The 14,276-nt window shown below is 50.6% G+C and overlaps 1 protein-coding gene across 2 annotated transcripts in view; it reads right to left on the bottom strand.

The window, feature by feature from the left end:
* Alk (ALK receptor tyrosine kinase) overlaps window positions 1-14,276 on the bottom strand; it is a 700,596-nt gene that overhangs the window by 29,692 nt on the left and 656,628 nt on the right. Inside the window, exons 13-18 of one of the 2 annotated variants that reach the window (XM_036170695.1) lie at window positions 10,296-10,446; window positions 4,221-4,352; window positions 3,442-3,586; window positions 2,619-2,801; window positions 1,311-1,409; window positions 292-444 (exon numbers count right to left, since the gene is read on the bottom strand). In XM_036170695.1, the coding sequence (XP_036026588.1) occupies window positions 292-444; window positions 1,311-1,409; window positions 2,619-2,801; window positions 3,442-3,586; window positions 4,221-4,352; window positions 10,296-10,446 (863 nt within the window). Of the gene's footprint in view, window positions 1-291; window positions 445-1,310; window positions 1,410-2,618; window positions 2,802-3,441; window positions 3,587-4,220; window positions 4,353-10,295; window positions 10,447-14,276 lie in introns of those variants that run through there. The other variant, XM_036170696.1, reaches the window with a different exon arrangement.

Below are 14,276 nucleotides of genomic sequence, written 5' to 3'. Positions count from 1 at the left end.
GTGACACAGGGTGTCTTAGGAGAGCTACAGTCCCTGCTGCTGGGTACTTGAGAGGAGATGGGATGCCTGACCCCTTGGTGAAGATGCCCGAGGTTTCATTTCCTGGCTGAGGGAAGGGCATTGGCGATTCTGAGACCCCTTGAGGTGTGATGATCCACCTTTTGTACAAGGTCTCTTTGCTCAGTTGCCAGAACATGAGCAAGAGAGGGGCAGGACATTTAGAAAACAGCTGGGCTTGTTCAGTTGGCTCAAGCTTCGGCCCTGTTCCCTTCTCCCATCGCTGCCCCTTACCAATGCAGGAGACACCATCGTCAGCCAGCACGGTCCCATGTTCACAGAAGCAGATGATTTTGTGGCTCTCAGGGTCCATGTGGCATTCGTCTACCTCACAGTGACTGCAGTTTAGATAATGCTTGATATTCACTTCCCCATGGCCCTCCATCACTGGTGACAAGGGGGGAGGGGTCAGTCTCAGGATGAACATGAAGGTCGATCGCCATGTACCCTTAGGTCCCAACTTTGAACTTTATTTCTGGCTGCTTGCCGTGGGTTCCTATGGTTTCTGTCCCAGGTCCCTCTGTCACTTGGAACACGTCTCTGTTTGGGGAAGCATCTTTGGGCCCCCAGTGAGCAGAGCTGAGAGTGAGGATGTATGTTTGTCTGGGTGTAAGTGAGAGACCTGTTTTCAGGACCCTGACACTGGTACAGATGTTCTAGCTGCCCTTGTATCATTTTCTAGGACCTGCCTGCCTGGTGGTCCATTGATATGAATGTCTTTCTGCATCCTGTGAAAATATGTTGCTCGGATTGGTTGATAAATAAAATGCTGATTGGCCAGTAGCTAGGCAGGAAGTATAGGTGGGATAAACAGATAAGGGGAATTCTGGGAGGTGGAAGGCTGAGTCAGGAAATGCTGCCCGCCATCGCCATGAGAAGCAAGATGTAAAGATACTGCTAAGCCATGTGGCAAAGTATAGATTTATAGAAATGGGTTCATTCAAGATGTAAGATCTAGCTAGCAAGAAGCCTGAGCGAATAGGCTGTACAGTTCATAATTAATATGAGCCTCTGTGTGTTCATTTGGGTCTAAGTGGTTGTGGGGTCTGTGGGACTGGGCAGGACCAGAGAAAACTTCAGCTACAGACCGCTATGCACCCCAGCTTCCACAAAATATGAGCTATAGGAAGACTTGTGTCATAAAGTGGCCCATAGCCATGCCTTGGTGTCCTGACCCCATGTCAATAAAGTCCAGGTTTGGGCTTGGTGGAAGAAGTGACTAAGTCTGTATTATCACCTGGTAGAGGGGGTACCTTTTAAGGCCGGGGTGTACAGGATACCCAATGGACTGATGAAGGAAACCCCATCTTCCCCATCCATTTCGGGGTCATTGTTGGATGCTGCGTTGCCCCCTGTGGCAAACCAGAGAAGCGTTGAACCCCAAAAGGTGGGTGCCCAAGACTCAACACACATGCACATCAACAGGCATGCAGTTCTGGCCAAGGCTATGGGTCACTGTGGGGAGGGGTAGGCTATGGGGTAGGGAGGTGGAGACGGAAAGGAGGTTCCAGGCACAGAGGATGTACTTTGGTTTAGCTCTGCAGGTCCTGGGTGTATAGGTCAATGTTCCCTGCAGGTTGGGGCCAGACCATCCAGGGGAATCTCTACCACACTGCTGAGACCCCAGTACTCAGTAGCTCAAGTGAGCAAGAGTCTAGAAGGTTCTAGTCTCTTGAGGCTAAGGGTGCATCCTTGTGGCTTGGAGGAGTTACTCTCCAGACACTTGGGGATCAAGATGGGGCCTGGGGGAGATGAGCCACTGTGCCTTCAGACTCCTGTCCCTCCTTCATCTGGGGCTGGGTGATCTTGGGGCTCCCCGCCCCCTCGGGGTCCTCCCATCCACCCAAAGCTTGAAAAGGAAGCTTGTGTAGTTAGCACAAGCGTTTTCCACACAGAGACAAAGCGAAACACAGATACGAACATCACATCACAGTGCTGGCATGCAGTGTGTCCTAATCTGGGGGAGGGTGGGGGTATGTATCATCTGCCAGTCTCTTAGCTGCAAACTCTTCCCAAGGCAGTGGGAGTGGGTGGGTGGGTGGGGTCCACCACAGGCTGTTTGCTGCAGGACTGGTTGAGGTGGCTTCTGGGAGTAGTCCCCACCCGCCAGGACAGTGCTGCTCTCTAGCAGCTAAAGGGCTGGGCAGAAAACGGAAAGTCAGAAGCCCAAGGAACTGCAGATCAGTCTCTTCTATGCTGGCTTGGCCAGGCCCCCCAAAGGAGCTGTGGGGGCTAGAAGAGGCTGGTCTTCAGGGCTGCCTGGTCCTTGTGGTGGCCTATGCCACCACCTGGAAAGCCAAACACTTTGAAGGGGCGCGGGATCAGGGATCACGTAGGATCTTGATGCTGTTTGCTACACAAGCCTGGAGGCGGGATGCTGGCTCAGAAGCCAACACCCCGCCTCTGGCGGGCCCAAGCCAGGCAGAGGAGAGGGGAGCATGCAGTCACATCACAGTCCACACTGGGGTCGGGTCGGGGCGGGGTCGGGGGCGGGGACAGGGAGGGAGGATCCTAGGACTAAGAGGGGAAAGTGTGACACCTAGAACACGAATCATCTTTACCTATATATCCTCCGCCTCCTCCACCTGAGGAGCACCCCCCTCCACCCCCTCCGAAACCCCCTCTTGTCTCCCACCCCCACTTCTTCATGGCCTGGGGGCAGGAATGTCCTCCAGCGGCACCCTCCAGCAAAGACTTTCCGGCCCAGAGCAAGGAAGTGTTATCATTCCAGCCGCCTCCACCACCTGTGGGGAGAAATGAGACTCAGAGAGGCTGATGTGTTTGGAAGGAGGATGGAGCTGGAAAAGTTGGAAGATGATGTGGTGGGCCCTGTCGGGGTGTTTGGTGGTGGGGGACACACTCATTTGTCCTGTTCCAGGGCCCTGTTCATGGTGGAAGCTAGGAATAGCTTGCCGTTGGCACTAGGGATATCTCCGAGGCTACACCATGTGCCTATACAGTTGTTGGGCCTGGTGCCCTGCTTCCTGGCAGGCTGCTCTAGGTCAGGGGTAGGCAGTGTACTTCGGTAGGTATTTGGGGGACACTGGGGATAGGCAGAATGATGGCAGAACTTTTTACGATATGGCTGGTACTACCTGAAGGTGAGCTTTCACTAACTGTTTCCATCTTAAGGAGACCTGCCGCCCATCCTCTCTGTGGCCGACTGCTGGGCACCTGCAGGATTAGGGCCCTGGGCCTTCATAGAGTTAACCAGCAAGCCTCAAGCCAGCAAGATAGCTTCAGAGGCAGCAGGGTGATGCCTGCCCCCTTCCCTTGATATTGGCATCTATGGGAACAGCTCCCATCACTCAGTGCCAAGTGACGACGACAACGATGATGCCTTCAGGGTCCTTGAGACATTTCTGGGAGAGGGTGGGGCTTTACCTGCGGCTCCGGAATTGCCGTTCAGCCCTAGAACTGAGGAGTTATTCTCCAGTCTCTCTGGGTGGAACGTGTCTGTCTTGGCCCCATAGGCCCTGCCACCACCGCCGGCTGCAATGATGAGAGGCACAGGCACCCCATCTTTCATCTGCCCAGGGGAGACATTCAGAGATGGAGAGACTGAGCTAGGCATCCATTAGGGAGATCCTATGCCCCAGATTAAATGTTTCAATTTAACAACTTGCAGGGCAGTGAGGTGACTTCTCCATCTGTGGGGCTTTGAGGGCTCCAAATTGATGCTGTAGTAACCTTCTCTGAGTTTCTGTATCAGTTGGGGTTCAGTCAGTGATGCAAGCCCACTAGGGTACCCACCTCTTAGGTTACAAAAGAGCTGGGATGGACCCCTTCCCTCAAGCTCCTTGGAGGTCTTGTTGCTGGTGATTAGTCTTGCTTTATCTTTCTGTACTCTGTCAGCTCTTGGAGCCCCCACAAGTTCAAGAATAAGCCCTTAGCATCACTGTCTCCAAGGGGAGCACCCAGGAAGAAACTGCTTTCCGTCTGTAGCCTGGCTTTGACAATGTCAGAAAAGTCAGCTTGCCCTGGGCAGACAAGGAGCCCTGAAGGCAAAGGCGGAGTGTACCGGGATACCCTTTCTCTGGGCCTTGGTTTCTTGTCGTTCACTTGACATAGAACATCCCAGGGGTTTCAATCTGGATTTGTTCTGGGGCTAAAACACCATGGTGGGCAGAAGCCAGTGCTTTATCTTTTGGGGAAGACCTCACCTTAAACACGTAGGTGGCTCCGCCCCCACCTCCTCCTCCTCCTGCCCACTCATGTACGCTTCTGTTCACTCGGATCTCTTCTTCTATCACGTTGTTCTCGCCGACACAGACTTTCTGGATTAGTTGGTTTGCCTGTACAAACGGAACAAACCACCTCATTGGGTTTGTGCCCAAGTCAGGAACTTTGTATCTTGTATGCTTAAGGTAGACTCTGACCATGTGTCAAATAGCCTATGATTGAATTGAGGAGACAAAAATAAATACTCACAGTGATCACTTTGAGCAGTGTTAGGAAAGGGCCACAAGGCCAGCTTGGACACAGATGTTATGAGAAGCTAGGGGGTGGATTTCAGCTAGAGGTGGCTCCTAGTTGGGCTCTGGAGTATAGGGAGGGTTTCAGCACAGAGAAGGACAATTCAGGTCATTCCAAGAGCAAAGAGTAGCATGACCCCACAGGGAAGGAGGTAAGTGGGTGGGTGGGGAAAGGTTTAAGGCTCTCTTGCTTAGAAAAGTCTATCTCAGTCCAGAGGGACCAGTTAGGATCCAGAGGCTGCTGAAGAAGACAAGACCCCAGGTTGTGAGATAAGCCTGAGGGCATATAAATTGGGGTAACTACAGGCGTTTAGATGAGCAGTCAGGGCATGGCAAGGGGCCTTGTGGATGATGAGAGTTGGATTTGGGAGTGGAGAGTCAATGCATGCGCTTTCTCTCTTTTCAGGTCTGGAGCACTATGCAGAGCATTAAAAACAAATACAGAACAAATAAAACCCGACGGTGGAATTTTCATTCTCAGCTCATCTTTGTAAGTCATTTCTCCATTGTAGGCATCTTGTTCTTTCCACCCAACATCCCATTTCTTGTTCCTAGAAATCTCCAGCACATAGCTGCCGGTAGAGAGCAGAGTCCCCTGGCTGCCAGGTAGAAGAGGGAATGGACCTTGGCATCTGACAGCTACACTCATCACCACTTGGGGTGACTCAGTGGTCTTCAGGTATGGGATGGGAACACATGGTATGGTGATGGGCAGGCAAGCCGCTACCATGGGGTGCCACACTTGTTAAGGATAGGTAGGCGGTTGAGATAGTATTCCATCAGGTATACTTCTGGGCCCTGCAGGCTCCTGATGGGGTGTAGGAGTTGCTGGGACTGTGCTGGGATGTCTGTAACACTTTAAAAAAACAAAACAAAACAAAACAAAACAAAACAAAACAAAACAACCAAAAAACCTGGAATCCTGAGAGGCAGAGCCTACCATCTGAAGAACAGTCATACCTGGCTTGGCCACGGCAGCTCAATGAATCCTCTAAACACCAGCCTGACCTCAGAGGAAAATGACTTTTCTTTCACTTAATGGAATAAAAGCCAATAAAACATCAAATTTTCATCAAACGCCTCTGCATAACCAGCCGGTGGACATGGCAATCCATCTTAAGCCATTCCTTATGCTAAAGTATTCAGGAGTGCCGGCAGTGGGTACTTCGGAAATTTCCAGATAAACAGACGAGATGCAATTTGTTTTATAGCATTTTGGATTTAATGATGGAAATAATTTGACATTTCTTAGAGTGGATTTAGCGTGCATGGAACGTTCTGGACTGCTGAGGTAGAGCTAAGCATTTCTCCCATGTCTATGCCTCGATGCCCAGGGCTGTCGGGAGACCGTTGGGACAGGAGTGGGTGGCAAGGTGCATGTCCTGAGTCCAGGGGGAGGGGGAAAGGCTGGGGAGGGGATGCTGGTTGAGTAATACTTTCATGAGGCCCTCAGGGTCCTGGACTTGCCTCCATCTATAAAAGAAAGGGCTGTCTACCCTTTCCAGACTCGACTGGCCCTCTTTTTCTCCTCTGGCAGGCAGCGGTGAGACCTCCACATTCTGGGGATGCCTCTTCCCGAGAGAACTGATTCTAGAGACGTTGGATACAGTGTTGGGACATGAGGAGTGGAGCTTGAGGATGGTCTGTCTTCCACGTCCCTGCTCCATGTCATCCTTCTGCCCAGGGCAGAAGATATCTAAGAAATACCGTGCTCAGCTAGCATCCCTCTGACTTAGCAGCAGCCTCTGGTGGAGACAGTCACCTGATTCCTAGGACTCCCCCTGTCCCAAGTCCCTCCTACCTCCTTGTTAGTGTCTCTTCTTGTTCCTTCTAATCTCCCAATGCTGGGGACCCAGGGCTCATCCTTGGTTCCTCTTTGCTATTTGTATCACACCATAGGCAATCTCAGTCCATTGGAGCTTTATGCTGGTTTACATCTTCCTGCCTGGACCACTCTAAATCCCAGTGGTCTATCAGTACTACCCCTCTCCCCCCCCTCACGCCATCTCCTGTTGTCTACTACATCACCATAGGCAGTGTGCTTGACCTTGAACTCCTGACCTTGCCACAAAATCTGCTCTGTTTGTTGTTGTTGTTTGTTATTATGTTGTTGCTTTGTTTTGGCAGTCTCATTTGTAATTGAGGCTAGCCTGGAGCTCCCTACATAGCTCAGGCTGACCTCAAAACTTGCTGGGATGGCAGGTATGAACCCAGCCTAAGCTGCCCCCCTTTGCAGCATTCTCTGGCAGGTGACGACAGCTGTTGAGTCCTTGGAGGCCCCCTTGACCTTTCTTTCTCTCAGTTCCTCATCTCATCAGGCAGGGAGCCCTTTTGAATTTCACATTCCAAACGTGCCCAGGCTCCAGTCACCTTCCACCACCTCCGGTTTGACCACTGTGGTCTAAGCCACCAGCACAGCATCTCTTGCTGGCTGAGTACAGCAGCCTTTGAATCTGGTGCTTGGCTCCTTGACCCTGTGAGATCCAAGCGTCATGGTGCGGCCACAGCGAGACTTTGGAAGCACATTCTGTTATATCCCCATTTGGCTTTGAGGATGTGGGATGTGTTATTCCAGTGGCCTGGCCCAGACCATTTCCTTTGCCCTTATCTCTTAGCTATCCACTTTGCTCCTCTCCTCCTCCCCTCAGATATATTCCCACTTCAGGGGCTGGATCATGGCCAACTCCTTATCCCCTTGCTAGAAGGGAAGTGCCTCGTGTGTAAGGATCTCCCTTGTTCAAGGAATGTCCCAGTTTCTTAGAATGGTGGATGGCACACATAGGGACTCAATACTTGTTTGTATGGAGTCGGTTTGAACAGAGGACTGTCTGGCTCATGCACTGGCATGTTTGGTGGGTGAGAAGACATGGCTTGGCAGTTAGGTTAGTGACTTTGTCGTCTAGGGAGCAGCAGGGATTTTCAGGAGGTGTTTTTTTGATGGTTGTGGCTGGGGATACTGCTGGCGTCAAGTGGTGGAGGAGATTGAGGTCGCGCTTAAACACCATACACTGCTTTTGTGGAGGAAGTCTGATTTAGACCCCCATGCTATGAGGCAAGGTCTTGTAGGAAATAAGCTCTCTCTGTCTCTGTCTCTCTCTCTCTCCCTCCCTCCTCCCCTCCCTCATTATCTCCTTCCCCCCTCTCTCTTTGTGTGTGTGTGTGTGTGTGTGTGTGTGTGTGTGTGTGTGTGTATGTGTGTATGTGTGTATGTGTATACAGAGGTGTTTTCTAGCAGCAGCTGGGGCCAACTTCCTGTACCAGGAGCTTAGGATGGCCAGGCACCAGGTAGAGAGCCTCCCACAGACATGCAGTTAAACCAGCTAAAATGCCGCTCAGTTCTTGGAGCTCACTTCATTCTCCTTTTGTTTTTTCCTAGTGAAAACTGGAGGTGGAGATAGTGCCTGAAGACAGCATGCTCTTCTCTCCTAAGGACCCACAGGGAGAGTGTAGAGGAACCAGGAGGACCCATGGCTTTCTTCCCATGCCCAAGTGTGCATGGCATGCCTGGCCCGACCAGCAGAGGGCGCTTCCCCCAGCTCGCGGCTGAGATGGCCTCCTCCTGCCCTCTTGGAAACTGCTCCCTATGTTTCCACAAAGTTTGAGAACAAGTAGGTTGATTAATAAGAATGATAAAGTGCAGCAACCTAGAGGAACAAGTAGATTACAATTGAATTAAAAAAATAAAAAGGACATAGTCCTGTGAAAAGACATAACTGATTACAATCCAATCAAGTGAAAGTCCCTTGCAGAAGTCAATGCAATCTTTCTGCTTAGATGAAAGAATTACATTAGCACTCAATAAATTCCTGTGAAAATTACAGCAGCCTGTAATTTAATGACTTAATATATTATAACAGCCTGCAAAATCCTGATTATAGTTCCTAAATAAAAGTTGGAGTGGAGGCATTTCTCAGACAGGAGGTTGTACCCACCAGGCTCAGTCCTCTGGTGTTGTGTTAACGCCTAGAGGAGTAGGGGTCCCAGGAGACTAAGCTGCTCTCGCTTGCTGCCCCCTGAACTCATAGCCCTTCACTTGGCTCTTTGGAGCTGAGTGTCTTTGTGGAACTGAACTGCTTTCTTGGTAGCCCCTGCTCCTCCCAGGCTGCTGGAACAACTCTTGGGGAAGATGCTGTGCCAGGCACTGGGATCCAGCAAAGCTGTGCTCCAGGGGAGGCTTTGGTCTGACTCAAGCAGAATAATCTGCCCTCCTGGGACCTCAGTTCCTGCTAGCCTAGCCAGCACCTCCAGGGTCTTGCCACCCCGCTAACACTCCCAAGGCAAGAGCCAGATAACTGGGGTTGTCTGAGGCTTCCATAGCTGCTGTCTAGTTAACCCCACTTTCCTGTTCTGTGGGTCACCTTTGACTGCTCTGGGCAGTCTCAGATCCTGCTGTTGGTCTTCTCTTTGACAGACACCCCAATGGGGTCAGAAACACAATGCCAGGCTGTCTCTGTGACCACAGAGGCTCGTCAGCAATGGGCTAGCTAAGTGGAAATGGGAAGAAGATACTGGAAACAAGACAAGTATAGGATGCAGCCAAACCAAATGCTCCTTAGAGTTCTGGGCCACTTTGTGAGTGGCATTGGGCAAGTCCCTTCACCTCTGTGGTTTCCCTGTTTCCTCATTTATAATAGGGGGAGTGTAAAGTTTAGCCCTGAAACATCCCCCACAGGCTTGAATGTTTGTTTGCTGGTTGATGTTGTTTTGGGAGGGTGTGGAGTGTTTCAGTGGTGGGAAGCAGGTCATTAGGGATGGGCCTTGCAGGGTTTACTTGTCCCTGGTTCTTACCCGTCTCTCAGTTTCCAGACCTGCTGCTATGAAGGCCTCCCTGCCTTCTCCATGATGATGGACTGAGACCCTTTGAGACCATGAGTCAAAATGACTGTTCTCTTCCCTTCCTGTTTCTGGATGGTATTTTGTCAGAACATAAAATTAACTGATGAGAAATGGGCTACCAGCATTCTGGCTCAGTCTAGTCTATGCTTTCAATTTTTAGTTTTAATCACATAAATAATATATGAAGGCATTCTTTCTTTTACTTTTTTTTTTTTTGAGTTAGGGGTTCCTGTGTCCCTATATCACAGGCTGACTTCAAGCACCATTCTCAGGCAAAGATGACCTTGAATTTCTGTTTCTTCTTCTTCCATCTCCCAGATGCTGGGATTACAGGTGTGCTCCACCATGCTCAGGAAAACAACAACAAACCTAAGCTAGGCCAACACTCTACCAACAGAGCTACACCCTAGACCTGAGAACATTCTTTTTGTGACAATTTCAGACATTATTTGCCAAGTACCCCCAATCCAGTCTCCTCCCAAGAAGTGTAGCTACTGAAACTTTGGCACTTTTATGTACACCTACATGTGGTCATATGTCTGATTTTTGAGTGAATGCAAAGACTTTTAATTTTTTTCACTATGCATGACAGCATGATTAAATACAACAGTGTGTCAGCCAGAGCAGTCAGAGGGGCCTCCTTCTCCTACTTCTGTGGAGAACATACACTGAATTTAGGTAGGATTCAGACCTTTGGCTTCAAGTCAATCATGAAACCCAAGCTTCAACTGTGGCTCCCATGGGGCTACAAAACTCCAATAGGCCCACATTCCCTGTGTCCTCAAGCACCAAATAGCCCCAGGGAAGGAGAGGAATTCACATTGGAGCTGGTGCAAGTCTTTGAATCCCCATTGAGGGTTACTATCCTCTAAGAAGCCACCCTCACCTCCCCTGGGGCTGGAACAAGCCCCTGCTTTGAGCACTTACCCTGGGACAGGCATCCTCCCCTTGCTGGCCGACAAGGATGTATAGCGTCTCATCCTTCTCCAGGTTGAAGATGCCCAGGACAGACACGCCGTGGGACCGCATCATCGTGTTCTTCCCACCTTTCCCACCAGCCGCTCCATAGCCCGAGATGCTGCAACAGGTCAAAACATGGCGGCTCCCAGTGTGGTAGGAGACTGATCCCCCTGCTGCCTGTCAACTTGAGGGTTTTCAGGGGCCCAAGCACCTCCCCATCATGTCTGGGAGTTCTTGTCCACACAGCCCCATATGTTCAACCAGAAGGGAGATCGCTCCCCACTGCTGGGAGAAAGCAGTCAGTTAGGGATGGGGGGAACTGGAGTTACTCAGTCACAGAGCTAGGAAGGTGGGGGATTAGTCAGATGTTCTAGAGAGTGAGATAGGGAGGGAGCCCGGGTTTGGGAAAGGGTTGAACACCTCGATCCCACTCAGGATGGGATTTCTTAGTCCAGAATCAAAAGACTCATGTGACCCTAGACAAACAACCTCCCTGTTCCTTATATATGACTGGGAAAAAAAAAAAAGACCCTATCTCTGATCTTACAAGTGTTATAGACAATAAAGGAATTCAGCCTTGAAATCCTCAGGGCTGTTGCACAATAGGCACTCAGCCAGTGTTTGTTGTTAATGGATGTGAATGGTGGTACAAAGTTTGAAAGTCTCTCCTTCAGGGCCCAGAAACAAGGAGCATCATCTGAGGAGAGCGTGCTAATGAGCTCAGACTGCTCATCCCACCCCAGCAGTAACTCCTGGAGCAATCTGTGCACACAACAAACAACTGATCACCATGAAAATTAAACAGAGCTCGGGGATGTGGGATTAGATCCGCTGCCTCTGAGATGGCTGAGGTGAAGTCAATCGAGGATGGGGAAAAACTCAATTCAGGAACTGTGGCAGAGGAAGAGCATGTCTTGAAGACAGCCAGGCTACCAACTTATAAACGCTAATACATGCCTCCCTGGAGAATGGTTACCAGAGGCTCACGGAGGGTCCTCATGTCCCTTTGTGTTGAGATGGAAGGTCCTTTATGAAAAGCCAGCAAGAGATGGAAGACAGTGTTGTTCACATATACAATGGCTTCTGTAAACACCCTGTGTTCTGAACATATAGAGACCCCCCCCCCAAGTCTCTCTGAAGGTGCAGTCCAGGTCCTTTCTGTGGGGACAGTCCTGGAGACGGGCTGTTTTCTAATGCAACAGACAAGAACCTGGGTTCTCCGTGGAATGCAAATGGATTCTGGCATGCATGGCCCAGTTGGCTACTCAGGCACCTGCTTGAGTTTATTAAATTCTGGGAATGGCATGAGGCTTCATGGACAAGAGAAGACCTGAGATGGATTCCAGGCTCTGCAAGAGCTTATGAAGAAACTGGGAAATGCACACAGTTGTACAAGGACAGACCTCACCGTAAGGGCGGCTCTCTTGTGGAGGCAGCTGTAGGGTTCCAAGACCAAAGTTTGTGTGCTCCATTGGAGGTTCAGCCTTTTCCTTAGTAGAAGAATAGTCTCATACTCTTCAAACCAACGTGGTTGTTCAAAGCAAAGAGACAATGTAATGGAGACTCCTGGGTGTTGCCAATTCCCACGAAGAGTATGCACCATCAGATTCCCAGAGCCAGGAGTGCCAGAGGACTGATGGGTGCCAGAGGTGGAGGTACTGGGGTGAACTGGAGCTCTGAAGTTGGCTTTGTGTGTGTGGGTGACGGATGGGGGGGACTCTCAGACAAGACAAAAGGTATGAGTCAGGGCTTGTGTGGTCAGAGTGAGCAGGAAGGGAGCCTCTCTGCTGTCCAATGGCAGCAGGTGGCTAGTGTGGGGAAGGGGAGGTTGTAGGTCTGGAGAAGGAAGGGAGCATGCTCCAGTGTGCCTGCTGTAAGGCGTGGTGGCTCATGGGAGATGTGATTCATCTCATTTGAAAGATGAGGCTCAGAGAGATGAACCCACCTGAGGCCACACAGCTGGCCAGTGGTGGAAAGAGGACCATTTCCTCTCCTACAAGGTCACTTCCTCTTCCATGTGTACTGCTGGGAGGCTTATGAATACTGACCAGGAGGGGCCCAAGAAGACCCTTGTACATGTCAGTTCCTTCTGACTTTCAGCCAAACATTCTTGACACGTTAGAAACAGACAAGAGAGAGCTGAGAAGATGGTGTAGCAGATAAGAGAGCTTGTTGTGCAAGCCTGAGGTCATGAGCTCGAATTCACACCTCTAACCCCAGCACTGTGCAGGGTGGAGATAGATAGGAGATCACTGGGGATTTCTGGCTGCCCCCATAGTTTTAGGCTCAGTAAGAGATCCTGTCTCAAGAGAAGGACACTCAGTGCTCTCCTTTGATCTCTGCACGAGTGTATGCATGTGTACATGGCAGAACACGCACACACACACAAACCCAACCTGAATTGGGGAGATGGGGTGGGGCAAGAAATGGCCAAGAGGAGTAGGCTGGGGATGTAGTTAGGCTTGTCTAGCACTCATGCGCCCTGGGGTTGATCCCCAGCATTGCCTAAAGTCAGACTTAGTGGCACCTATCTGTAATTCCAGCTCTTGGAAGGTGGAGGCAGGAGGATGGGAAGTTCAAGGTCATTCTCGGCTACATAGGGAGTTTCAGGCGAGCCCAGGCTACATGAGGTCCTGTCTCCAAAAAGAGAGAAAGAGAGACAAAGGCATGAGGACACCCCAAAAGGGGAGCTCATTGGTGGAAGGTGAGAGGGAATACAATTATTCAGCTAAGAGAAGCGTGAACAGAAGACTGTGGAGTGGGCAGGGTGGTTTCCAGAGAAGGAATGTTCCCAAGGCCCCGGGTCTGTCCCTGCTTGCCCAATCTCCGTGTGATCCTGGGCAGATCGTCTTCCTTCTCTGCGCCCCCGTTTCTTGGCAGTATAAAAGGGAGGTGATGATAATATTGGCCCTGAAAGAGGATTTCTGGAGCTTGGCCAGGTTGCGTGAAGAGGTCTCATTTCCACCCCAGGATGGGGTTGGCTTGGAAAACTTCAACTGAAGTCCTTGTCCTGCTCCGCCCTGCCTTCTGTGGTGGAGAGGTAGGTGCTGCACCCTGCTCATTCCTGGCTGCATCATCTGCATACTCATTTGCATCAATCTGCATGCATTATGAATCATTCTGAACTCTTTCACATGTTTAAATTTAGCCAACTTATTATATTTCGGAAGTTGTTTGTTCCCGACTCCTTTCCCCCACCTCCGAGGCCTGCCTTCATATTTCTCCTGTGCTTCCAGCAATCCAAACTCCACCAGCTCCCTCCAGATCTCAGCTCAGTTCTTGGCAGTGAGGTGGGCTGGCAAGAGCCCTGAGCTATGAGCACACACTGGTTTTAGTCCTGGAAGTCCGGGGCTGTGTGACCTGAGCGAACCCTCGCTAACCCGTAGGAGCCTCATCTTCCACTCCTCAGGGAAAAAGTAAAGGCAAGGACCACTGGGACAAAGAGTGGGTTTAAAAAAAGCTATGGGCCTGGGCAGTGGTGGCACACGCCTTTCATCCCAGCACTCGGGAGGCAGAGCCAGGTGGATCTCTGTGAGTTCGAGGCCAGCCTGGGCTATCAAGTGAGTTCCAGGAAAGGCTCAAAGCTACACAGAGAAACCCTGTCTCGAAAAAACGAAAAACAACAACAACAAAAAAAGCTATGACTCCCAAGGGAAGGCCAAGGCTGGGTCTCCAAAGTCAGTAGCAAAACTTGACCACCAGGTGTCTGACTGGCACTTACTTTGGTGGTGGCCTCAGCCACACATTTCCACCCTGGGTTAGGGACTCAGTGTTTAGGGGATTGTTGAGGTCTTGGGGGTGGGGTGGTCCCTTCCTCCTCCCCCTGAGGCCTGAAACCTCAGATCTTACCTTCCTTAATACTGTAAGTCTGGTCCTGCCTTAGAGTGACATAGGACACCGTGAGAAAAATCAGGGCTTGCCTTTACACAAACTTGGAGCCAAATCTGA

This window comes from Onychomys torridus, chromosome 21 (assembly GCF_903995425.1).
Source record: "Onychomys torridus chromosome 21, mOncTor1.1, whole genome shotgun sequence".
Lineage (NCBI taxonomy): Eukaryota > Metazoa > Chordata > Mammalia > Rodentia > Cricetidae > Onychomys > Onychomys torridus.
Note: the sequence above shows the minus strand (reverse complement) of the source record. Positions and strands in the feature narration are given on the sequence as shown.